Below are 27,896 nucleotides of genomic sequence, written 5' to 3' on the forward strand. Positions count from 1 at the left end.
ACCCATTTATCTGTCTGTCCATCTGACTGTCCGTCCGTCCAACTGTCCATCCATCCATCCATCCATCCATTCACCTATCTATCTACCTATCTGTCTGTCTGTCGGTATGTGTGTCTATCTGTCTATCCAGACATCCATCCATCATTGTATCTGTCTTTTATCTCATCTATATCATGTAGGTATATCTACATCTATATGTATATTTATAGCTGTGAAAATGTTATTTATTCCAAACACTTGTGATTCCACCTGTGTACAAAATTTATGTTTTAAAGCCACAGGGAGAGTAAATGAAATGCACATGTCACTTTGCCAGATGACACGTGCCTTAGAATATTGACATCACAATGGTCCTTCAGCCTGACAACTACAGAATCCTCAGACTTCAGTAGTTTTCTAGCCACTGCAGTCACCAGTTTGGTGTCTAAAGGCAAGAAGGCAAAGGAAAATTTCACATTGTTTGATAAGTTCTTCATCCCAGGCTTTACTAAAAAGGTATATATTTATATAATTTGATTCTCATGATAGACTTATGGTATCACGAAGTGTTCTGTCTTGATTATTCAAGATCATATGAAATAACTCTCAACTCAGCAGTGGTTTCTTGAATGTGTAATATTTGTAGCAATATTCAGTACTAGTCTTCTAGAGAAACAAAGTTATCACATGGAGAGGGGTATATTTTGTGCTACACATGAGAATATTTCTGTAAAGTTTTAAAAACTGTACAAGTTAGAAGTGAGGATTATTTTATGCTCAATCCAATTACTTTACTCCCCATAACTGCAGATTTTTTTAAAGAAACCGGTAAATCTAACCCACAATCTAAGAATTCTCTGAATTTTAAGAAATTGTTATTTTTTACCATACACATTGTGCACTTTGGAATCTAATGCTCAGAATTTAACATTGGCACGACTTTCATGACATGGTAATTAACTTAAAATTTTGTTCATGAAGCTGAGGTAGTACTATTTTTTAAACATATCTTTACATTATTGCTTGATGTGTGTGATGGCAACTATTGCCTGTTCTCTTTTGATACATGTGAGTCTTAGGTCGTTTCTAAGTGAAAACTATGCCATTTCTGTACATATTCTTTGAAAGATATAACATATATTGTGGGATGAATTATAGTCACTTGAGTAACTATCATTACTCAAGTGTATACATACATACAGTAAAGAAAGTATATATATATGTATATATAGTAAAGAAAGAATATATATGTACATATATACATACATTTATATATATATATATACACATACATTTATGTATATATATATGCTTTAAAACCAAAGGGTAGAAAGAAAAGCACATGTGTCACATGCTCAGACAGTACATGAGACCTCTACTATTTTATCATAATTTTCTGTCAGCATGACTGCTACAGAGTCCTCAGACTTCAGTAGTTGGTCTACTAACTACTGTATGTAGCTTGGTATTCAGTGCCAGAAGAATATTTCACATCGAGAGTTCTTCATTCTATATCATCTCACCATAAAGATAATTTCAATGACGAATTTGATACTCATGATTGACTAATAGTATGAGGAAGTGATTTGCTTGATTAGTTCAGATCATGTGAAGTAACTCAATTCACAAGTGTCTTGAGAAGCTATTTATGTTAGGAATATTTCTCTACGAATTCCTTACAAAAAGACAGTTATCATGTGAGAAGAAGAATGCATTGACCTAAATAGGAGAAAGGTTTCTGTAAAACTTCAAAAATATCTGTCCAAGTTATGAGTGAGAAATATTCTGTACTCAATCCAGTTATTTACATACCATGATTATGAAAATATTTTTTGTAACTGCTCAGACTACAACCCAAAATATAAGAAATCTCTGTTTTTCTGCAAATTGTTTTCAACAAAATTTACCATTATTCCAATTAGACAGGAATGATGCTCCAAGCATGCTCATTTGCTTTCAATTATAACATAGAACTGACTTGTTCCTATTTCTATTACCTTATCTTTACATTATTGTTGGATGCATATAAGGACTCTGACTCTCAGGGATCTTAAGGGCTTTCTACATAAAAATGATGGTGTCTCTGGACATTTCTTGAAAGAGGGAACATACGATTTAATCAAAATTTTATTCACTTACATAAACATATTTTAAATATTCAAATTGTGTGTGTGGGACACAGTAGAGAACCAGCAAATTATTAGTGACTATATTAGTAGAGGAAAGGCTTTCATTATAGTTGAGAGAATGTAAATATACAGAGCTCAGAGCAGAGAGAAAAACAAATTTATGTGACCAAGTCTATCTGGTAGAGAAGGGAGAAACTTACGAGATAAATTGAAAGTAGTTGGGCCAGAAAAAAATTTGCCTTCATAAAGAATAATGTTTTAGAATATTTTGAGAGTTTCCCAACTGTAGAACAAGACAGTAAGTTTTGGAAAGGGATGGGTATCTAGATGGGAGATTGAGTCTGGCATCTGGATATCTAAAATCTTTGAGACCTAACTAGTTAAATAATTAATTAAAAACTAAAGATTTTCTTCACACCTATTCATGTAAGCTTAAAAATTTGTTATTTGTGGCATTTGAATACATAAATTTCTTTATGATTTTCTCTTATTTACTGGACTTCAATGTATCAGTCATTTGAAATCAGGTTTATGCAGCAGCAAATCTTTACAAAAACTTTAATTTGATAGAATTTTAATCTTAATAAGTACTGAATTATTACATATATCAATGAAACTATGTAGATTGCAGAATGTATATTTTATTACTCTCATCAAAATTCCATTTTTAAAGATACAGACATTAGAATCTTACATGATCTTTCTAGGATCATTGCATTTCCCTGGTATACTATATAATTAATTCTGAGATTTATAGAGTATCTCCCAGGTTGTTTCAGTAACAATTCTTTGTCTCTAGGCTTTACTCTGTAAAATTTACTATATATTGATAGTTGTGTGTCCCCTTCTGTATGCTTCAAAGCTGTCTAGCTTCACAAAAGTGTGTGAAGGTTTCTGATTCTATGTCAGTAAAGCACATTACAGTTCAAAGTTCCTTGTTAATTTGTATCTACTCAGCTTTAAGGTTCTCAGTGTTAAAGAAGACTCCATGCTACCTTTTTCAGAAGGAACCTTATGTTGAAAAAATAAGAAACGACAATTTTTGAAGATTCATATGCATTTGGCAGTATTTTACACAAATATCCTCTTATACACATGTCTGTCTACCCATTTATCTGTCTGACTGACTGTCCGCCCATCCATCCATCCATCCATCCATTCATCCATTCACCTACCTATCTGTCCATCCATCCATCCATCCATCCATCCCTCCCTCCCTCCCTCCCTCCCTCCCTCCCTCCATCCATGTATCTGTCTTCTATCTCATCTATATCATGTAGGTATATCTACATCTATATGTATATATTTTTTAATATTTTTTTATTAACTTGAGTATTTCTTATATACATTTCGATATATGTATATTTATAGCTGTGAAAATGTTATTCATTCCAAACACTTGTGGTTCCACCTGTGTACAAATATTATATTTTAAAGCCACAGAGAGAGTAAATGAAATGCACATGTCACTTTGCCAGATGACACGTGCCCTAGAATATTGACATCACAATGGTCCTTCAGCCTGACAGCTACAGAAACCTCAGACTTCAGTAGTTTTCTAGCCACTGCAGTCACCAGTTTGGTGTCTAGAGGCAGGAAGACAAAGGAAAATTTCACATTGTTTGATAAGTTCTTCATCCCAGGCTCTACTAAAAAGGTATATATTTATATAATTTGATTCTCATGATAGACTTATGGTATCACGAAGTGTTCTGTCTTGATTATTCAAGATCATATGAAATAACTCTCAACTCAGCAGTGGTTTCTTGAATGTGTAATATTTGTAGCAATATTCAGTACTAGTCTTCTAGAGAAACAAAGTTATCACATGGAGAGGGGTATATTTTGTGCTACACAGGAGAATATTTCTGTAAAGTTTTAAAAACTGTACAAGTTAGAGGTGAGGATTATTTTATGCTCAATCCACTTTCTTTTCTCCCCATGACTGAAAAAATTTTTTAAGAAACCGGTAAATCTAACCCACAATCTAAGAATTCTCTGAATTTTAAGAAATTGTTATTTTTTACCATACACATTGTGCACTTTGGAATCTAATGCTCAGAATTTAACATTGGCACGACTTTCATGACATGGTAATTAACTTAAAATTTTGTTCATGAAGCTGAGGTAGTACTATTTTTTAAACATATCTTTACATTATTGCTTGATGTGTGTGATGGCAACTATTGCCTGTTCTCTTTTGATACATGTGAGTCTTAGGTCGTTTCTAAGTGAAAACTATGCCATTTCTGTACATATTCTTTGAAAGATATAACATATATTGTGGGATGAATTATAGTCACTTGAGTAACTATCATTACTCAAGTGTATACATACATACAGTAAAGAAAGTATATATATATATATATGTATATATAGTAAAGAAAGAATATATATGTACATATATACATACATTTATATATATATATATATATACACATACATTTATGTATATATATATGCTTTAAAACCAAAGGGTAGAAAGAAAAGCACATGTGTCACATGCTCAGACAGTACATGAGACCTCTACTATTGTATCATAATTTTCTGTCAGCATGACTGCTACAGAGTCCTCAGACTTCAGTAGTTGGTCTACTAACTACTGTATGTAGCTTGGTATTCAGTGCCAGAAGAATATTTCACATCGAGAGTTCTTCATTCTATATCATCTCACCAAAAGATAATTTCAATGACGAATTTGATACTCATGATTGACTAATAGTATGAGGAAGTGATTTGCTTGATTAGTTCAGATCATGTGAAGTAACTCAATTCACAAGTGTCTTGAGAAGCTATTTATGTTAGGAATATTTCTCTACGAATTCCTTACAAAAAGACAGTTATCATGTGAGAAGAAGAATGCATTGACCTAAATAGGAGAAAGGTTTCTGTAAAACTTCAAAAATATCTGTCCAAGTTATGAGTGAGAAATATTCTGTACTCAATCCAGTTATTTACATACCATGATTATGAAAATATTTTTTGTAACTGCTCAGACTACAACCCAAAATATAAGAAATCTCTGTTTTTCTGCAAATTGTTTTCAACAAAATTTACCATTATTCCAATTAGACAGGAATGATGCTCCAAGCATGCTCATTTGCTTTCAATTATAACATAGAACTGACTTGTTCCTATTTCTATTACCTTATCTTTACATTATTGTTGGATGCATATAAGGACTCTGACTCTCAGGGATCTTAAGGGCTTTCTACATAAAAATGATGGTGTCTCTGGACATTTCTTGAAAGAGGGAACATACGATTTAATCAAAATTTTATTCACTTACATAAACATATTTTAAATATTCAAATTGTGTGTGTGGGACACAGTAGAGAACCAGCAAATTATTAGTGACTATATTAGTAGAGGAAAGGCTTTCATTATAGTTGAGAGAATGTAAATATACAGAGCTCAGAGCAGAGAGAAAAACAAATTTATGTGACCAAGTCTATCTGGTAGAGAAGGGAGAAACTTACGAGATAAATTGAAAGTAGTTGGGCCAGAAAAAAATTTGCCTTCATAAAGAATAATGTTTTAGAATATTTTGAGAGTTTCCCAACTGTAGAACAAGACAGTAAGTTTTGGAAAGGGATGGGTATCTAGATGGGAGATTGAGTCTGGCATCTGGATATCTAAAATCTTTGAGACCTAACTAGTTAAATAATTAATTAAAAACTAAAGATTTTCTTCACACCTATTCATGTAAGCTTAAAAATTTGTTATTTGTGGCATTTGAATACATAAATTTCTTTATGATTTTCTCTTATTTACTGGACTTCAATGTATCAGTCATTTGAAATCAGGTTTATGCAGCAGCAAATCTTTACAAAAACTTTAATTTGATAGAATTTTAATCTTAATAAGTACTGAATTATTACATATATCAATGAAACTATGTAGATTGCAGAATGTATATTTTATTACTCTCATCAAAATTCCATTTTTAAAGATACAGACATTAGAATCTTACATGATCTTTCTAGGATCATTGCATTTCCCTGGTATACTATATAATTAATTCTGAGATTTATAGAGTATCTCCCAGGTTGTTTCAGTAACAATTCTTTGTCTCTAGGCTTTACTCTGTAAAATTTACTATATATTGATAGTTGTGTGTCCCCTTCTGTATGCTTCAAAGCTGTCTAGCTTCACAAAAGTGTGTGAAGGTTTCTGATTCTATGTCAGTAAAGCACATTACAGTTCAAAGTTCCTTGTTAATTTGTATCTACTCAGCTTTAAGGTTCTCAGTGTTAAAGAAGACTCCATGCTACCTTTTTCAGAAGGAACCTTATGTTGAAAAAATAAGAAACGACAATTTTTGAAGATTCATATGCATTTGGCAGTATTTTACACAAATATCCTCTTATACACATGTCTGTCTACCCATTTATCTGTCTGACTGACTGTCCGCCCATCCATCCATCCATCCATCCATCCATTCATCCATTCACCTACCTATCTGTCCATCCATCCATCCATCCATCCATCCCTCCCTCCCTCCCTCCCTCCCTCCCTCCCTCCCTCCCTCCATCCATGTATCTGTCTTCTATCTCATCTATATCATGTAGGTATATCTACATCTATATGTATATATTTTTTAATATTTTTTTATTAACTTGAGTATTTCTTATATACATTTCGATATATGTATATTTATAGCTGTGAAAATGTTATTCATTCCAAACACTTGTGGTTCCACCTGTGTACAAATATTATATTTTAAAGCCACAGAGAGAGTAAATGAAATGCACATGTCACTTTGCCAGATGACACGTGCCCTAGAATATTGACATCACAATGGTCCTTCAGCCTGACAGCTACAGAAACCTCAGACTTCAGTAGTTTTCTAGCTACTGCAGTCACCAGTTTGGTGTCTAGAGGCAGGAAGACAAAGGAAAATTTCACATTGTTTGATAAGTTCTTCATCCCAGGCTCTACTAAAAAGGTATATATTTATATAATTTGATTCTCATGATAGACTTATGGTATCACGAAGTGTTCTGTCTTGATTATTCAAGATCATATGAAATAACTCTCAACTCAGCAGTGGTTTCTTGAATGTGTAATATTTGTAGCAATATTCAGTACTAGTCTTCTAGAGAAACAAAGTTATCACATGGAGAGGGGTATATTTTGTGCTACACAGGAGAATATTTCTGTAAAGTTTTAAAAACTGTACAAGTTAGAGGTGAGGATTATTTTATGCTCAATCCACTTTCTTTTCTCCCCATGACTGAAAAAATTTTTTAAGAAACCGGTAAATCTAACCCACAATCTAAGAATTCTCTGAATTTTAAGAAATTGTTATTTTTTACCATACACATTGTGCACTTTGGAATCTAATGCTCAGAATTTAACATTGGCACGACTTTCATGACATGGTAATTAACTTAAAATTTTGTTCATGAAGCTGAGGTAGTACTATTTTTTAAACATATCTTTACATTATTGCTTGATGTGTGTGATGGCAACTATTGCCTGTTCTCTTTTGATACATGTGAGTCTTAGGTCGTTTCTAAGTGAAAACTATGCCATTTCTGTACATATTCTTTGAAAGATATAACATATATTGTGGGATGAATTATAGTCACTTGAGTAACTATCATTACTCAAGTGTATACATACATACAGTAAAGAAAGTATATATATATATATGTATATATAGTAAAGAAAGAATATATATGTACATATATACATACATTTATATATATATATATATACACATACATTTATGTATATATATATGCTTTAAAACCAAAGGGTAGAAAGAAAAGCACATGTGTCACATGCTCAGACAGTACATGAGACCTCTACTATTGTATCATAATTTTCTGTCAGCATGACTGCTACAGAGTCCTCAGACTTCAGTAGTTGGTCTACTAACTACTGTATGTAGCTTGGTATTCAGTGCCAGAAGAATATTTCACATCGAGAGTTCTTCATTCTATATCATCTCACCATAAAGATAATTTCAATGACGAATTTGATACTCATGATTGACTAATAGTATGAGGAAGTGATTTGCTTGATTAGTTCAGATCATGTGAAGTAACTCAATTCACAAGTGTCTTGAGAAGCTATTTATGTTAGGAATATTTCTCTACGAATTCCTTACAAAAAGACAGTTATCATGTGAGAAGAAGAATGCATTGACCTAAATAGGAGAAAGGTTTCTGTAAAACTTCAAAAATATCTGTCCAAGTTATGAGTGAGAAATATTCTGTACTCAATCCAGTTATTTACATACCATGATTATGAAAATATTTTTTGTAACTGCTCAGACTACAACCCAAAATATAAGAAATCTCTGTTTTTCTGCAAATTGTTTTCAACAAAATTTACCATTATTCCAATTAGACAGGAATGATGCTCCAAGCATGCTCATTTGCTTTCAATTATAACATAGAACTGACTTGTTCCTATTTCTATTACCTTATCTTTACATTATTGTTGGATGCATATAAGGACTCTGACTCTCAGGGATCTTAAGGGCTTTCTACATAAAAATGATGGTGTCTCTGGACATTTCTTGAAAGAGGGAACATACGATTTAATCAAAATTTTATTCACTTACATAAACATATTTTAAATATTCAAATTGTGTGTGTGGGACACAGTAGAGAACCAGCAAATTATTAGTGACTATATTAGTAGAGGAAAGGCTTTCATTATAGTTGAGAGAATGTAAATATACAGAGCTCAGAGCAGAGAGAAAAACAAATTTATGTGACCAAGTCTATCTGGTAGAGAAGGGAGAAACTTACGAGATAAATTGAAAGTAGTTGGGCCAGAAAAAAATTTGCCTTCATAAAGAATAATGTTTTAGAATATTTTGAGAGTTTCCCAACTGTAGAACAAGACAGTAAGTTTTGGAAAGGGATGGGTATCTAGATGGGAGATTGAGTCTGGCATCTGGATATCTAAAATCTTTGAGACCTAACTAGTTAAATAATTAATTAAAAACTAAAGATTTTCTTCACACCTATTCATGTAAGCTTAAAAATTTGTTATTTGTGGCATTTGAATACATAAATTTCTTTATGATTTTCTCTTATTTACTGGACTTCAATGTATCAGTCATTTGAAATCAGGTTTATGCAGCAGCAAATCTTTACAAAAACTTTAATTTGATAGAATTTTAATCTTAATAAGTACTGAATTATTACATATATCAATGAAACTATGTAGATTGCAGAATGTATATTTTATTACTCTCATCAAAATTCCATTTTTAAAGATACAGACATTAGAATCTTACATGATCTTTCTAGGATCATTGCATTTCCCTGGTATACTATATAATTAATTCTGAGATTTATAGAGTATCTCCCAGGTTGTTTCAGTAACAATTCTTTGTCTCTAGGCTTTACTCTGTAAAATTTACTATATATTGATAGTTGTGTGTCCCCTTCTGTATGCTTCAAAGCTGTCTAGCTTCACAAAAGTGTGTGAAGGTTTCTGATTCTATGTCAGTAAAGCACATTACAGTTCAAAGTTCCTTGTTAATTTGTATCTACTCAGCTTTAAGGTTCTCAGTGTTAAAGAAGACTCCATGCTACCTTTTTCAGAAGGAACCTTATGTTGAAAAAATAAGAAACGACAATTTTTGAAGATTCATATGCATTTGGCAGTATTTTACACAAATATCCTCTTATACACATGTCTGTCTACCCATTTATCTGTCTGACTGACTGTCCGCCCATCCATCCATCCATCCATCCATCCATCCATCCATCCATCCATCCATCCATCCATCCATTCATCCATTCACCTACCTATCTATCTGTCCATCCATCCATCCATCCATCCATCCATCCCTCCCTCCCTCCCTCCCTCCCTCCCTCCCTCCATCCATGTATCTGTCTTCTATCTCATCTATATCATGTAGGTATATCTACATCTATATGTATATATTTTTTTATATTTTTTTATTAACTTGAGTATTTCTTATATACATTTCGATATATGTATATTTATAGCTGTGAAAATGTTATTCATTCCAAACACTTGTGGTTCCACCTGTGTACAAATATTATATTTTAAAGCCACAGAGAGAGTAAATGAAATGCACATGTCACTTTGCCAGATGACACGTGCCCTAGAATATTGACATCACAATGGTCCTTCAGCCTGACAGCTACAGAAACCTCAGACTTCAGTAGTTTTCTAGCCACTGCAGTCACCAGTTTGGTGTCTAGAGGCAGGAAGACAAAGGAAAATTTCACATTGTTTGATAAGTTCTTCATCCCAGGCTCTACTAAAAAGGTATATATTTATATAATTTGATTCTCATGATAGACTTATGGTATCACGAAGTGTTCTGTCTTGATTATTCATGATCATATGAAATAACTCTCAACTCAACAGTGGTTTCTTGATTGTGTAATAATTGTAGCACTATTCAGTACTAGTCTTCTAGAGAAACAAAGTTATCACATGGAGAGGGGTATATTTTGTGCTACACAGGAGAATATTTCTGTAAAGTTTTAAAAACTGTACAAGTTAGAAGTGAGGATTATTTTATGCTCAATCCACTTTCTTTTCTCCCCATGACTGAAAAAATTTTTTAAGAAACTGGTAAATCTAACCCACAATCTAAGAATTCTCTGAATTTTAAGAAATTGTTATTGTTTCCAACACACATTGTTCCCTTTGGAATCTAATGCTCAGAATTTAACATTGACACAGATTAGACATGCACAACTTTCATAACATGATTATTAACTTAAAATTTTGTTCATGAAGCTGAGGTAGTACTATTTTTTAAACATATCTACAGTATTGCTTGATATATGTGATGGCAACTATTGACTGTTCTCTTTGATTCATGTGATTCTTAAGTCCTTTCTAAGTGAAAGTTATGACATTTCTGGACATATTTTTTGAAAGATGTAACATATATTGTGGGATGAATTATAGTCACTTGAGTAACTATATATTTTAAATATCTAAACTGAAAGAGCAGGGCACAATAAAGATACCACCAAAGCAGAAGCCTCTCCATTATTACAGGGAACAATTTTTTTATGGATGAGGGAGAAAAATGTTCAGAGGATTATGGAAAATTTCAGAACATCGAGAACAGAAACAGGCTTGATATGACCAAGTCTGGGTAAAGACAAGGAATACTATTAGAAGAGAAAATGGAGATAGCTTGGTCACCAAATAAGGACTCACAAAGAAAGGAGGGGGGTTCTAGAACATGTTAGGAGTTAGTATAATGAAGGAGGAGATGAGGATATTGGAAGATGTCTGTAACCTAGATGGGGGATTATAAATTTATTACAAGTATGATTACCCTCTTCAGGAGTAAGGAAGATCGGATGGAAATTGATATCCTAAAATGAACAAGTCAATGGAGAGCCATATGTCCCTTTTGCCACAGTCAAGGGAAATGTGTACCCTTGCTAGACAAGACCAATTTCACAAATTTTTGATGAATGCTTGCATTTTTTTCATTTTTGTTTTTGTTCTTGTTTTTTTGTTCGTTTGTTTGTTTGTAACTATCAGGAATCTTTCTTTCCTGTATCTTGAGCTGGACCAAGCCTGGCATTTCTGAGACTCTCCCAGAGACCTAACTGGTTTAAATCAAGATAACCTGATTATTTTCAGCACATCTACAATGTTAGCTCCTAAACTTTTAGTTATAGCATTTTCTCAGAGTATCATATCTGATATCTGACATAATGTATATCTACATTAGGATTTATAAAATTTCAAAATATCAGTTATAAAATAGCAATGCAATAATTTTATTGGAGGGTATCACCACAACTTTAAGAATTGCATTAAAGTGTTGTAGCGTTTACAGTTTGAGAACCATTGCTCTATATCCTACTACACTTCTTCAAACTATTCCCATGACACTTCTGAAAAAGGTCCCACTTCTGAAAAGATCCTACTTCTTCAATACATTCCCAATAGTTCCCTTCATACATGACACATTTTCTGTTACATTTTAAAGCTGTCTATAGCTCAACAGAATCATGCTTGGAAAACTGAGTCTGCATTTTAACACTGTTCACCCTTTGAAATACAGTATGAACATCGGTTTTATAACTTACCACTGAATACTTGTTCTCTAGGTGGAGATCTTAATCAGGAGATTTCGTTTTTTTCAACATGGACATGACTGAGGAGGAAGATGTAGGAGAAGAAAATCGAACCGTGGTTTGCCAAGGTGCTGTGGTTATCCGAAGAGGCTGGATGAGAAAGAAGAGATATCTGACATTGTTCAATGACGTTTTGGTAATATCCAGTAAACTGTAAGTATACGTATCATGCTTTCCTTACTATAAGAGGTTAGACATTGGAAAGTCCTTAAGGTACAAAATTATAACTTCCTTTATTTTTATAAGATTATAATTTTATAAGATTATTTATTTTATAAGATTACAATTACTTCACTATTCTCCTTCTTTTACCTCTTCCATATCCTTCCATATACCCCTCCTTGCTCTCTTTTAAAATCATGGCTTTTTATTACTTATTCTTACACATTATTTTATATATAAGCTAACATAAGATACACTCATATAATAGATATGAGTGGATACATATATATGTATAGTTTCTAAGTACTTAAATATAACCTGTACAGTCAATAATATTGCTTGTATTGGTGTGTTCAGGAATGTGTATTTGGCATTAGCTAAGTGATGCAATTGCCAATCCTAGGGGGAATTTCTCTAACTCTCAAGTTTCCTTAGTGGCATATACTTCTTTGAGTAGGGTTGATGCTTACTGGACTACTCCTATATATTTCTCAATTTGTTTTGACATATTCTTTGGGCACATTTAAAAAATTAATTAATTAAGGTACTACTCTGCTGTTTGAATCTGGTGAAAGATTAGTGACAAGCTACCAAGAAGACAGTTATGCAGGCATGTGCCCACATTTCTAGCATTTTTTAAAACTAACTTAGGAGTATTACAACTCATAATGAGAGCCCTGTGACACATTTCTCTAAATAAAATATTAAGTTCATGGTAAGCAGGAGCCTTCTTTCTTGGTGTTCACAAATAGATTACAGAAGCAAGATTGTTGGTCATAAGGGGCTACTGACCTCATAGCTTCCACATTAGCATGAAGAGACAGGAAGCAGCTTCTATCCCTCCACTAACAAGGGAACCTGCTGGCACTAAGTCTTGCTTGGTGATTCTGCAGACACTAGAGAAAACTGAAGTGATTGAATGAAACTGTGTATTTGGTTATATTAGAATTTATGACCATAGAGATATTTTCTGGGACCACATCAAATAATAATCTCCACTAGTTATGATCATAGCCTTCATATTATTCTAAAAGATGTGATGCTGGTATTGATATTATCAAGTAAATGTCTTAGGTGATGTTCTCATAAATTTATCAGACAGACATCAATAAAATAGTCTATTCCATTTTTGGGGGCAGGGGTTAAATTTTTGGATCATCAGTGAATCATTTTCCAGAAGATCCATTTCACAGATTGTGAGAAAAATAAAATATACAGGTGATAGTTCTTCTATGCATTATAAATACACCAACTGAGTACATTTTGCTCCTTCATAGAAAATGGTAGTTAGTGTCTGAGGCAGGCTGAAAATAAAAGAATGGACTGGGTGTCTATCAATCTGTCCATCTTTCTTGTTTTTTTCTACACAGCTTCCTTTCTTTCCATAGTGGGAAATCTTCACATTTTATTTTAAAAGATAGTAATCAGGGTTGGGGATTTAGCTCAGTGGTAGAGAAGTCCCTGGGTTTGCTCCCCAGCTCTGAAAAAAAAAGATAGTAATCAACTCATCTGAAATGTAAAAAGAAACAAACTGATCATTTACCATATAAGTGTAGTTGATAGAAGAAAGTGAACTTAACTTCGTGTTGAGAATAAAGGAAACGGAAATGGTTGGTTTCTTAAAGGCAGTACATATGGTCCCTTCTGTCATATTGCAATAGTAATTAAAACTATTTTTAGATTTTCATTCACATTATGGAAAGAAAGTTATCAAGCTTATAAGAAGTGATTATCATTATTTCCATTTTCAAAAATTATCTCTTATCAGACATTGGAGTTAGAGGTTTCAGGTTCAAGCATTTCTTGGGAATTTTGATTTTTATATATGCATATATATATATACATTTAGATGTTTAAATGGTGAATATAAAATGTAAATATGAACATCTCATCATTGAGACATGTATGTATGTATATCTTGAAGTAAATATGACATGATGGCTTGTATTTTGACTATAGTATGTTACATTAGATTATATGAGGAATCTTTCTCTGTAGTGCAATTAGTTTTCCCATGTTTTGAATATTAACGGTTTATATATACGATTTTTGAACCATGACTTATTCTTGTTATATTCTGTCCCCTGAATTTGAGAGGGAGTCATTATCTTCAGTTATGTAGCCACATATTAGCTCACGAGTATCCGAAGGAAAATTCAATACCTAGGTTTACACAGCAAATGCACTACATAATATTAGGTCCATCATTAAAAAATACAAAAAAAATCATGAGTGTGGGGAGGAGATCTGTCAGGAGAGAGAATGGAAAGGAGAAAGTGACCAAAAAAATCATTAAATGCATTATATTTTAATGTAGAATTCCCAGAGAGCAAATTACTCAGAAAAAGAATGACAGAAGAAGAAAATGTATGCTTCAAATATTATTGTTTCTAAAAAACACCTCTAATAATATCAGAATGCGTGTTAGGAAGACATTATTCTAATTATTTGTCTAAATTATTGGAAAAAAGGATTGCCTTTTTGGTTACTTGTGTGATATGTACTTTGTAGGTTTTCTACAGGAGCTACTGGAATGAGGTTATTGAATATTTAATACAGGGAGACAGAGAACAGAAAATAAATTTTATTAAGTCAAACAATATTTTTGTTTTTATTCTGGAAAGATTTTTACATATAATTAATTAAAATAAAAAAATCTTGAAATAATTTCCTTTGTGTATTATGAGAAAAAACAAGGCAAAATAGTTACTCCTTAACTAAATCCAGGTAAGAACTATTGAAACAGGTGGCCTTCTGTAAATGTAGCTGTGCTTAGATTTAGCAATGGATGTGTCCTTTTTTGCTCTGGGGCAGGAAGAACTGGGTTTTACCACAATTCCAACTACAATGCAAATTAATCTAACAGATATTTGATTCTCTTTATAGGAATAAGAAGAAATTTAAGATAAAACATGTCATTCCATTGACTTACCTGTGGGTTGGTGATGAAGTGGATGCATTCAGGTCAGACAACACTGCTGCTTCCAAATCGATTTACCTATACTGGCCGATGGGACATGTTGTTGCCACCTTTCGGTAAGAACTAGAGTTCAGATCTGTGATCACAAGAGGATAACTTCAGAAATTGTGGGTCAAATTAATGGAGTGTAATTCACTTCCCAGTGAATGAGTATACTCATTCTAATAATCTAATAATGGCTATTGGTGACCATTGAAGGGTGTGTATCTAGTAACTTCTTTCACCAAAGGCTTTCATCATCCCAAAATGTTTACAAAAATAGCATCAATTTTAGTCTGATTGTATACAGGAGGCCAACTCAATTTTCCCCTTCTATGATGACTCTAGACTTTCTATACTCTTCGCCATATCTATTTCCACATATAGGTAGGTTCTTCATGGTTTTTTGTTTTGTTTTTGTTTTTTGTTTGTTTTTGTTCTCCTTATATTTTATTTGTTAAGGTTAGAAATTGCCATTTAATTTCTGCTTATCCTTTCCTTAAGATCTACAAATTCTGCTCCCATATTAGTCCAGAACCTATCACTGTCTCCCACCAGGAAAGGGAACATTCTTCTTCAAAAGGAGGGAGGGCAAGGCCAGGCAGTTCCCACAGAAAGCATGAGTGGCTAACTCCCCACAAGGCAGAGGGCATGAGGACTATCTTGACAGTTCTACTCCAAGGAAAACCCAGATAAACAATGGCAAAGGCAGGACGCTGGGGTATTCTTAAGTTGTCCCAATTCCTGTTTAGCATTCCAAGACTTGGAAACCTGCAGGATATACAGAACCAGTACAGCACTGAACAGAATCTGATGGCAGCATGAAGAAGCCAAGGAAGGCGCTGCACGGAAGTCCTCAGGCTTCTTTGACTCCCGCACAATAGGTTCTGTGTCCAGGTGTGTCTCCATGATCACACAGGTTATGCAGACGGTTCCTAAGCATCGAAAGGAGAGACATTCGACTCACAGGACTGCAGAACAAGGTTCCCAAGAACAATATGATTAATATACAAGAACCTGTAGTGCTCAATCAGGTTGTAAGAGGTGGCCCCCAAGGTCTTGGACATCAGTGCTATCTTTGCCATCATTGCCACTGTCACCACCAGCCAGGTTCTCCTGCTGACAGGCCTCTTTGGAACCAGGATGTGTGCTACCCTGATTCTCCTTGGAACCCAAAACCACGTATCTGCCTTTCTTCAGCACCAGCTGCCTTCTCAGCTCATCTGCTATCTGTGAGAGATCTCGCTTCCTAGCATATGCATCTTCGCCATCTGCATAGGACTTGGGCTCCACCTCACTAACCTGGAAGTTTGGGGTGTGGAATAGAGGTGCAAAGCTGCTCGGTTGCTCTTCCTGGCATGCAGGGAGACTTATTAGTGTCGATGTTCTTTATCATGGCCTGGGAGGCCTGGTCCATTAGCTTCTTGGCTAGGTCAAACGTCAGTGGGAGCGCTTAACAGCCAGTGAGGTGATGTGTTCATAAGGGACATTATCAGGATCTTCTTCCATTTTGGCCAGAACATAACCCACAATCTTCCCAACCTCATCCTCAGCAATGTAGGAGAGCTGGGCCACGAGAGGCCATGATAGTAGTACTTCATCTGGTAGTTCTCGGGCAGGCAGAGCAGGTTGCAGTGTTGTATGTTCATCAAGTCATATGGGCGAGTCCAACAGATGTTCATATTGGCTGCAGAAAGACCTACCAGACTCGGGAGAATCAGAGAGGATGCCACAGACCACAGGGACACCAGCACCATTTGCTTTAAGACAGCTGGGTTATCCAAACAGGACTCATACAAGATGAGGACGATCTCTCACTATCTTCCATTTCATTTCGGCGATGATGTTCAGAACTTCGTCCATCTTCATGCAAGTGGGGCCCCAGTCGTGTCTGAAGTGAATGACGACCACGCGGACCTCCTCTGAAAGAATGGCCTGGTCTACCTGCCAGTCATGTGTAGATGCGGAAGCACGTACAACATCTTGAACGCGCTTGCGCAGCAGGACCTCGCGAGCTACCTCTAACCTCCTGTGAGCCCACAGGGCCGGACCAACGGCTCCTCCACCCAGCACCAGCGTCCTTTATGTTTTGATCTGCGATGTACATCAAGACTCTACAAGATCCATGGGACAGGACAGAGGTGCATTGTCTTCTAAGAAGAATGTGGACAGGACAAGATCTTACTTATCCTAGACATTCTTCCCAAAATGATCTGATTTTATTTGTGTTTTAAAAGTACACAGATTTATCTGTTTCCAATAATATTGTGTAGTATAATTAAATTTGACAAATACTTTCTATACTCCTATATTTTCTTAAAAATTAGTATTTAATTGAATGATGAAAAGTTACTCATGCAATACTCAAGTATTTGAATGTCTCTGTAGCAGAATATCACTGGTGTTTATAGTCAATTAAAAAGGACTAGTGTCATTAGACCATCAGAATCAGGTATAATTTTCAGAGTTCTGGAAAATTTCAAATTTGCATTCTAATATTTCATGAGATGTGCTCATGGCATATTGATGTTATATTGAGTGTAGTTGATGGACTCACAGGGATTGTGCAGCATATGCCTTCTGCTCTAAACAAGCATACACCAAAATTCAAATTTTTTCCACATGAAAAGTTTGTGCATACTCCAAATTTGAGCTCTTTTCATTCTTCTATCCAAACTCTTAGTGTCATCACACAGTTGACTCAAATAACACAAACACGAGTTTTCTGAGCATTATAGGCTCTGTGACTTTGCTCTTTATATGGAAAAGCATTTGTCATAGACTCTGACAAAAGAGATCACCTTTTGTTCTCTGAATATTTTCTACTCCTCTGGTAAAATCTCTAAAGATTGTTATTTAATGCATAGGGTTTCTCTCTTATCAAATAAAAGAAGTATTATATTTAGGGGTGGTAAAGTGTCACATGACAGCATGACAGTACAAAAAATTAGGTCGTTTAGAAGTGGAGTCATGTGAAGACTACCAAATACACCTATACCATAATTGACGGCCACAGACGTAAGATATTTTCATGCATAACAACCTTAAAAATCTTACCATTTATCATGACTCTAATTTTTTTCAATTTTACAGTTCCATGGAACAGACCATTTGGTGGTATTTCTTTCTACAAAGGTATTTTACTTGTGTTAATATTTTAATTCCTTGGTGATATAGGAATGGCAGTATGTGCTTCAGTTTATATATATATATATATATATATATATATATATATATATATACACTTGATATTCTGTCTCAAAATCAGTAGTTAATTAGATGGTCAATGGATAATGCTTTGCATTCTCCTGTCCAATCCTTATTGTATTTAATTTAGTGGAAGTTCTGCATTTATTATTTCCTCTTTGTAGTAAACAGTACTCTCAAGTCTTATTTTAAATTCCACTAAGTAGATGTCACTCTAGCATGCACATTCGAACCATCTGTTGCTTCCTCCTTTGAGGTCAAGCAGATTTCTACCCTTCTGTTTGTTTCAGGCATTGTTTTGAGGACTGGCTATACTACTTAGGTCAATGTGTTATTACCTGACTATATCTGTTTCTGAAACATCTTTGAGTATTCGCCAGTCGAACAATGAATATTGCTGAACTTATTTTCTTATATTGAAAGCTAAGATGATTCTGAAAAAAAATATTAACAGGGATTAGCTTGTAATAAGCTACTAATTAATGTTGCTGTATTGTATGTTTTTGTTTCATTTGGCAGATCCATTCGTGAAGCCAAGAAGCACAACAAAATAGAAATACCCATGCAGATATTTACTGAGGACATTGCATGCTGTGACACTGTATGTGAATACAAAACCAAAACTCTTCCATGTTCATGACTAGGAGAGAGTCAGTTTGCAAAGTAATGGAAGATGGAGACATAAGAAGAGCATGGATGGGGAGAGAGGGACAGAGGGACAGAGGGAGAGAGGGACAGAGGGACAGAGGGACAGAGAGAGAAGAGAATTTAGACAGTATTATGTGGAAATTATATCTGTATTCAATGCAGACATAGGATTCTCATACCTGATATGTAGAGAGTAACATGAAACAAGACTGATTCATGTACTAGAGATCCAAAAAGAGGAATACTTTTTGTTATATCACTGAAAATTGAACCAAATAATTCCAACAGCATATATTTCCAAGTGAAGTATTATTACTACAATTAAATTGCCCCCTCCTGAGGCCTTATTGCTTATACATAGACTTGTATGTTGTTTCCACTATTCCTTATTCATTTTAAAATATTTATGTCTAGTAAACAATTTTTATTATGTAATATTATCATAAAGCATTACAATTTTTCTCCATACTTAAGTGTTCAGTGATATATTAGCTCTTTATCTCCATTCTGTGCTCTTTAGGTCTCTTACTGTGCATCCTCATACCTTCCTTTGAATACCAGCTACAAAGTCATGGCTTTTCCTCCTCATGTTTATTTGAATAATCTAGTCATGAGGGTATCTTTGCACATAACTTCTGTTCAGAAATTACCCTTATAAATTTAACAGTGCTCTCTCTCTCTCTCTCTCTCTCTCTCTCTCTCTCTCTCTCTCTCTCTCTCTGTGTGTGTGTGTGTGTGTGTGTGTGTGTGTGTGTGTCTGTGTGTGTATGTGTGTTCATCTTTGTGTATAGTGTTTAGGATAAAACTCACAACCTCACAATACTATAGTGTTCTATCATTGAGTTAAACATAAATATCTATGGAATAATTGTCTATTTTTCTAATGCTTATATTATTGTCTACTTTCCAGTATTGGGTTTAACATAGATCAAAAATTTAACTACTATGTAGCATGTAGAGCATTGAAGACATTTCCTCATGTAAAGCAGAAAAGACTGTGGCTCAGGGATCAACATCTCTCTGTCTTTCATAAATGCTAATGGGTATAAAATGGACCTAGAGTCAGTATTCTAACATGTCACTGTGGACACTGCACTAGACTTACAAAGGTGAATATAATGAAGATATTTTAGATCACAAAGCAATTTCTTAATCATATCAGGTCTACATTATACAAAACAGTAATTAAATATAGTGTAAAATAGATTTTGAGTCAGTGACATAAATCAGGGAACACTCATTAGCTTGACTGAACCGTATGTGTCCTTGGGACAGAGAAGAGCAGAAGAGCAGAACGTCCCATAGGAAAATGTTCTCTTGCCTCTGCTGTTAGACTTCAGCTGTCATTGTACATTGTCATTGCTGAGCATTGTACACTTTTGTGACTTAGATCCATTTCCTTTAACATGAACATTTTTACTAATTCTCTCCCACAACTCTAATGCTTTAATATTTTATCCAACCATAATTATTAAAAACCTTTGTGTAGTTCAGAAGATTAGTAATAGATAATTTTTAACTTTTATTCATGTTATATGTTTATTTCCTTTTTGTCTTTGAAGAGATATTATCAGATCATCAAAACATTCTTCTACCTTTCTTAAATATCCTCTCTTTTTTCTTTCTCCATATTCTCTAGTCAGTATTCAGAAATAATTCTTCATATATTATATATATATCAATTTCTTATTAGTTTTCTTTGATTTTTTATCATTTAGTCTTTCTTTTATAGTTAGAAAAATTCTTTGAATCATCAACGTATTTCATTACTTAAGATAAACCTGTAAAGTTTTTCTATGGATAAATTAGGAAAATGTTTTAACTATTTTTATATTAGGATTTTTCCACCTAATTTTTCTTTTTTCTTTACTCTTAAGATTGAATGTATATCCGTCAGACACTGCTTATATTTTAAAATAGATTGATGCAGGTGATTTTAGAATTATCTTTATTTGATAATTTCATGTAAGTATAGAAATGCCAAATCACCTGTACAATTGCAAGATATCCCCAAACCTTTCCCTAAATTCATGTTCTTTTCTTTTCTTGACCTCAGTAATTACCAATGTATAAAATTTTGACTTTTGGTCTTAGCATTGTATAGAAAACAACTCACTGTCTTCATGAGTCAATGCTTATGCCATGGCTCGGGGACAGCATTTTACTACATGCCTACATGATTTTAGTAATGTGTTTTAAAATTCATACCTTGTTAGTGATAATATCATCTCATTTAGTCTATTAATATGTAATTTCAATATTTAAAGTTATTTCTATCTGAAGATATAATTAAATATATTTACATTAAACATTTTTTATTTATCTTTGAACAATTAAAACATTTTATTTCTCATAGAATGAACATGTGAGCTATTGTAAGGTCGATCTTCTCTCTTAAGAATTGCTTACATTTCTGTGGTTCGTCTTGGCTCAAGAAATATTTTAGCATACATAGTAAAACTACCAGTTCTATTTTAATTTTAATGCTTTAAAACGTTATTTGTAGAAATATTTTATTTAAAAAGTCTCTTTGCCTTGAAATCTGTTTTATAAAGAAAATCACCATCAGAGATGTACACATCTTTGCAATCATTAACTGGACATTAATATGTTTCTAATGCTCTGAAAACAAAATATTTTACAATAATGTGAATTAAAGTCCTACGTAAATTATTACTCATGTGCAGAATTCTTTATAATAAAACTTTCTTGTCTTAAAATTATACAGATGTTTTCAGATATTCATCAAAATATCAGAAGCTTTACTTTTCTTTAAATGTTCTATGCTCACCATGTGTGCGTGTGTGTGTGTGTGTGTGTGTGTATGTGTGTGTGTGTGTGTGTGTGTGTTTGTGTGTGTGTGTGTATGTGTTTCCTTGTTTTTTTTCCTGGGAGTGTTAAGAAATGGGGTCTTGTTTCTAAAATATTCATTTTGGATTCCCAGATCTATCACCATAAAAGATTTCAACACTCTATATCTATATGCCATCTAAGTATTTACAAACCCTGACATGATAAGAGTGCTCACTACTTTTCATTTTTATAAAAACAATTGTGCTGCTTCTCAACCTCATTTTCCTAGAACTGTGCATATGAAGCATATGGAAGTAAGGCTGTAATGATGGAAGTCCAGTTGGAGAGGAATTAAACCTCTCTGCTCTCTTTTTAAGTGCCCTCCCTGACTACCTTCTACCATAATGAAAGAGAAACCAGGATGCTGAGCTCTAGCATCCATAGCTTCTCAGTCACCCTTTATCATACACAACCTGTAGGAGTTATGTTTGATTTCTCAGTACCAAGAACTAAATTCTAAGATAAATATGTTAAACTGAGTGTCTTCCAGCCTTAACCTATGGGAAGAAAATAAGGTATACATTAGAGGAGTTGTTACAGATTATAAATTGTAAATAATGATTAGATCATATTAATTTTGTATTCATGAGCTTTCAGGTTATTTTATAGCATTTTTTCTCTCTGTACATTCTATAGCCTCTATATGTAACAGCAACAAACTTCGATACAGTGAATGACATAATCAGCAAGTTACTGCCAATGATAAGAAAACATGTAAGTTACTTTCAGTCTATTTTGAGATAAAATTGAATTTTGCTTTTGAGATCCACATATGTGGAAATGTGTAAATACAGATGAAATTTGATCATGATACATTTACAAATCATATTTTACAAATGCCTCCTTTTTAATCTGAAGTTATTGAAGACATAATAATAGTCCTTTGAGTGACATTTTTTCTTGAATTCGTGTCTAGATTTATGTGAAATGAAACTCATAGCCCAATGGCTTGAGCTGTATGTGTAGTTTCACTAGATAATACATATCCACTGTAATAAATTGTGATTAATTTGTCATATGCTCACAGCTAATTTAAAGGATGCCAATGTTAGAGGGAATATTTTTCTTTCTTTTTTTTGAAAATTAGGCTATACTCCCTATTTGGTATGTAATTCTTTAGTCTTTCCCATTTCTTCTTGTTTTTATTTCTCTGTGTGAATGTGTAAGTATACATGTTCTAGTGCCTTTACTTTTAACTTTTAATAAATCTTTAATAAATGAGTCTACATTTCTATGTCTATTATGCATACATATCTGTGTATATATTGTCTTTCTATTTTTACTGTGCATGTGTATCTCTTTGTAACTGTGTGTGTGTGTGTGTGTTTCTCTGTGTTTGTGCATCCCTGTCTATCGCTTTCTGTGAGTTTGTACAATGAGAATCCACATATCTGTCTTTATGTCCCTCTACCTCCCCCTCCCTCTCTCTCTTTTTCTCTTTCTGTTTCATTATCACCTCTCTTTGTATGTTGTTGTGTAGATGGGTATTTGGTGGTGTGTCTGCTTGAGTGTCTTTGTCTGCTAGTTTAGAACTTAAAAACTCTATGGGACAATGTCATTGGTTTTAAATAGGAGTCTACAAGAAAATGAAATTAATAATAATTCCAGTTAGAGCCACTCCTGGAGGCTGCTCAATATTTCAACAGAATGTTCTATTCAGATGATTGTTTCAAATGGAACCCTACACTTGATCTTAGCCAAAAGGTCGAGAAGCGATTCAAATGGAACCCTAACACTGTGTGCAGTAATTATGTCCTAGAACTTCTTTTGAGCATCCAGCCTATTTTCTAGGATAGACACATGTCCTTCATCTCCACAGACTGGACACCTCTCAATGAAAGCCAAAGTCTGTTTTCACTTCTAGGCACCCTCAAAGACTCTTGTGTTCACTGTTGTCAAAGTTATCATATCTTTTGAATGTTAACTTTGTTAAACTCATCATAGTCACCATGAGTATATGCCTCTGTGGACACTAGGTTTTGTGCTCATGTTAAGTCAAAGTTCAATACACCACACACAGTCTGCACAGACATAAGAAATTTCATAATACTATTAGTCTTGGTTAGTGGTAATGGCTGAATGCAACTTCTTATTCTATTGTGGATCAGTAGACCAAGGCTCCCCCCAAGAGGAAAGGCAAGTACCCAAAGATTTTCTCCTGAAATCAGTCCTGTTTACTCAAACCTGTGGTTAGAAGAAATATCTTTAATACTGGTCTAAATAATTTCCCTGCTAGAGAGCTAGAAATGATACTTAAAGGAAATCGCTAGGCTCTTCAAGACTCTGATGTCAGTTTATTTGTGATGGTTGGTTCTTTTTGCCTCCCAGAACACTGAAGATTACCAACTGTGGTTCTGTCCTGGCCCTGGAAAAGCTCCAAGACTACTCCAAGGTAATAACAGGGAAATCTAAGGAGGGACTAGCTGAGTTTGGTGAATTGTCAATATATTCATTATTTTTAAAAAAATTAAAAAAAAATCATTTGGTGATCACTACAGAAAATCCTCCTAGCTATGTATCTCAAGGGTTTCCATGACTCACATGCTAGCTCACAACCATCTATAACTCCAGTTTCAGGTGATCTAATTCCCACATCTGACCTGCACAAACACCAAGTCTAACATTGTAAACAGGTATCTATGTGAACAAAAGACATACGCACAGAAACAAGTTTAAATCTAAAATGAAAAATCTTCAATTTTTTTTATTTATTCCAAATTCTATAGTTGTTTTGTAATGATTTTTAGAAATGTAGCCATTTTCTGAATCCATGTAAAGTATTCAGTTCACATCTCCTATGACCAGTAATTCTGCAACTGAATATGAAATCATATTCTGATTTCTGGAGACAACCTGACTTAATTACAGCTATTCCATTTGTTGCCTTCTTTTATTTATCACTAGATTATTGCCAAATAAATAAATAAATAAATAAATAATAGTAATAAAATTATCAGAAAAGTTTGAATAAGAATTAAAATTTTGAGATCACCAAATATGCTTGCAAAGCTGATCTTTTAAAAGCTACTGAAAATTTGAAGCTCTAACTCATAAAGTTGACCTTCATACAAATGACATAAGTCTCGACAGATTTAAGAGAATGCTCTCCCACTAGTGCCAGATAAGAAAACACTCTCTTACATAGGTACCTGTGGTCTCTGAATAGCCCATGTATGCTCTTTAGTTGGTGGCTCAGTCTCTGATAGCTCCCATGGGTCCAGGTTGATATTGCTGGTCTTTCTATGATGTTTCCAATCCTTTCAGTCTTTCAATTCTCCCAACTTTTCCATAGGGGTTGTCGACCTCAGTCCAATGGTTAGATGTAATATCTACATCTGATTTAGTCAGCTGCTTGCATGCTGAAGACAACCATGCTAGGCTACTGGCTGCAAGCACAACATTGCATCAGTAATAATGTTTGGGATTGGTGCCTAATCATGGGATGGATCCCAAGTTGAACCTGTCACTGACTGGTCACTGCTTCAGACTCTTTTCCAGTTTGTCCTGCACTACATTTAGATAGGAGCAATTTGAGGTTGAAAGTTTTGTAGGCGTGTTAGTGTCCCTGTCCATCCACAGGCGTCCTGTTTGATTAAAAAGTGGTCTCTTCAAATTTCACATCTGCATGATTTGGCAAAATTTTCTACCTTGACTCTTGGGAGCACCCCTATCCCATGTCTCTGGGATATTCTAGAGGTTCCCACTAACCCCAAAAGTTGTAAATTTCCATTCATTCTCCTGGGTCCCTTGGCCTCTCTCATGTCTCCCCCATACCTGATCCTGACCTGTTCTCCTCCCATTCCACACTCACACATAATCTCTCCCTCTGTCTGCCTCCCATGGTTATTTATTTCCCTCTGCTAAGTGGGATTGAAGCATCCTTACTTAGGCTTTCCTTATGGTTTAACTTTTAGTGTCATGGATATTCTGTACATTCTGGGTAGTATCACTTATTAATGAGTATATACAATTCATGTCCTTTGGAGTCTGAGTTAGCTCACTCAGAATATTTTCTAGGTCCATGCAGTTGCCTGCAAAATTCACGATGTCCTTTGTTTTAGTAGCTGAATAGTATTCCATTGTGTAAGTAAACCATATTTTCTATATCCATTCTTTGGTTAAAGGACATCAGGGTTGCTTCTTATTACAAATAAGGTTGCTATTAACATAGTGGAGCTCGTGTCTTTGCGGCCATGGAGCATCTTTTGGGTATATGCCCAGGACCAGTATAACAGGGTCTTCAGGTACAACTATTTCCTGTTTGCTGAGGAACAGCCAGATTGATTTCCAGAGTGGTGGTAGAAGTTTGCCATCCCACCAGCAATGGAGGAACATTCCTGTTTCTCTACAATCTCATCAGCAAGTTCTGTAGTTCTGTTTCTATTTTGAGAATAGTTTAAGGAGTTTTGATATTAGCTCTTATTTGAAAGTCTGGTAGAATTATGCACTAAAACCATCGTGCCCTAGGTTTTTTGTTACTGTTCTTGTTGTTGGTTGTTTTTAATGAATTGCTCTATTTCCTTAGGGTTTATGGGACTGATCAGTTTATCTGATCTTGATTTAATTTTGGTATGTGGTATCTGTCTAGAAAATCATCCATTTCATATAGATTTTCAAGCTTTGTCAAGTATAGTCTTTTGTAGTAAAACCTGAAGATTTTTTAAAATTTCCTCAATTTCCATTATGTCTCCCTTTTCATTTCTGATTTTGTTAATTTGCATACTATTTCTGAGACTTTTAGATAGTTTTAGGTTTATGTGTCTTGTTGATTTTCTCAAGGAACAGGATCTTGGTTTTTATGGATTATGTTTCTAATTGATTTCAGACTTAATATTATTTCCTGCTGTCTGCTTCTCTTTGGTGTGTTTTCTTCTTTTTGATCTAGGTTTTTCATTGTTCTTTTAAGTTGCTAGTATAGATTTTTACAATTACCTTTATGAAGACAATTAGTGCTCATATTTTCTTTTATATATGCAGTATGAAATATTTAAATTGCTTAATATAAAGCTAGAGGAGTGAAGTAGGATTCTTATGATGTAAAAATATTAATTAGTATTAATACTCCAACAGACATGTCTTAAAATGGTTAGAGAAGAATACAGCAAAAGTCCCCCTATACAGTGCACTCTTAGGTCTATATTCTCTAAACAAAGTGATACACTGAAAATTTTCTCATTATTTTTAGAGTTCTCAGCTTAATTTTTATAGTATCCCTGTAAGGGTTCTAATGTTTTAGAATGTACAGTCTATATTTTCCTGAAGAAGGTGGAGAAGGAGGAGAAGAAGGAGGAGGAGGAGGAGGAGAAGAAATACAGCAAAACATTCTAAATTGTATCAGAAGGGTTGCCCATATTCAGTTACAGTAGTTACAATTCATGTTTTATTTTTTCATAGGGCATGAATATCCACATGACATTAGAATGATAAATATTCAAAAGAACTTCAGTTCACGGGACTTAAGAAATTTTACAGCAGTCCCTTCCCTACCTGGGGTAATCATGAAATATCTAAACGCTGATGTACATGGGAAATTCATCTTAAAGCCCAGAAACTCAACAAGAAGCCAGCAACAAAAAAGTGAGTCTGCCATCCTCCTTCAGGTGGCTTTTCTTAGTTCCCATTTTAATTTGTCATAAAATATCGCAGCATACTATAGTTTTCTTGTTTAGGAAAGAGACACTGTAAAAAAAACATATTAGCATACTAAAACAATAAGTTTCAGGTCCATATTAAAAGAACTCTAAATTCTGATGTGAAGACTAATCTTGGTTATAGGGAGAACATTTCATTTTTTTCAGGCAGATATTTGCCATAAACTGGTATGCCAAGATGCTGCGTACACAC

At 34.1% G+C, this 27,896-nt stretch overlaps 1 protein-coding gene across 3 annotated transcripts in view; it reads left to right on the forward strand.

The window, feature by feature from the left end:
• The first annotated feature begins 347 nt into the window (after positions 1 to 347).
• Tgap1 (GTPase activating protein testicular GAP1) overlaps positions 348 to 27,896 on the forward strand; it is a 73,612-nt gene continuing 46,063 nt past the window's right edge. The window contains exons 1-8 of one of the 3 annotated variants that reach the window (XM_039101957.2): positions 348 to 495; positions 12,197 to 12,376; positions 15,272 to 15,421; positions 18,438 to 18,479; positions 19,071 to 19,152; positions 22,689 to 22,766; positions 24,381 to 24,444; positions 27,447 to 27,629. In XM_039101957.2, the coding sequence (XP_038957885.1) occupies positions 12,234 to 12,376; positions 15,272 to 15,421; positions 18,438 to 18,479; positions 19,071 to 19,152; positions 22,689 to 22,766; positions 24,381 to 24,444; positions 27,447 to 27,629 (742 nt within the window). In that variant the 5' untranslated portion in view covers positions 348 to 495; positions 12,197 to 12,233. Of the gene's footprint in view, positions 496 to 10,233; positions 10,377 to 12,196; positions 12,377 to 15,271; positions 15,422 to 17,385; positions 17,486 to 18,437; positions 18,480 to 19,070; positions 19,153 to 22,688; positions 22,767 to 24,380; positions 24,445 to 27,446; positions 27,630 to 27,896 lie in introns of those variants that run through there. The other 2 variants (XM_039101958.2, NM_001007635.3) reach the window with 2 other exon arrangements.

Source organism: Rattus norvegicus, chromosome 2 (assembly GCF_036323735.1).
Source record: "Rattus norvegicus strain BN/NHsdMcwi chromosome 2, GRCr8, whole genome shotgun sequence".
Classification (NCBI taxonomy): domain Eukaryota; kingdom Metazoa; phylum Chordata; class Mammalia; order Rodentia; family Muridae; genus Rattus; species Rattus norvegicus.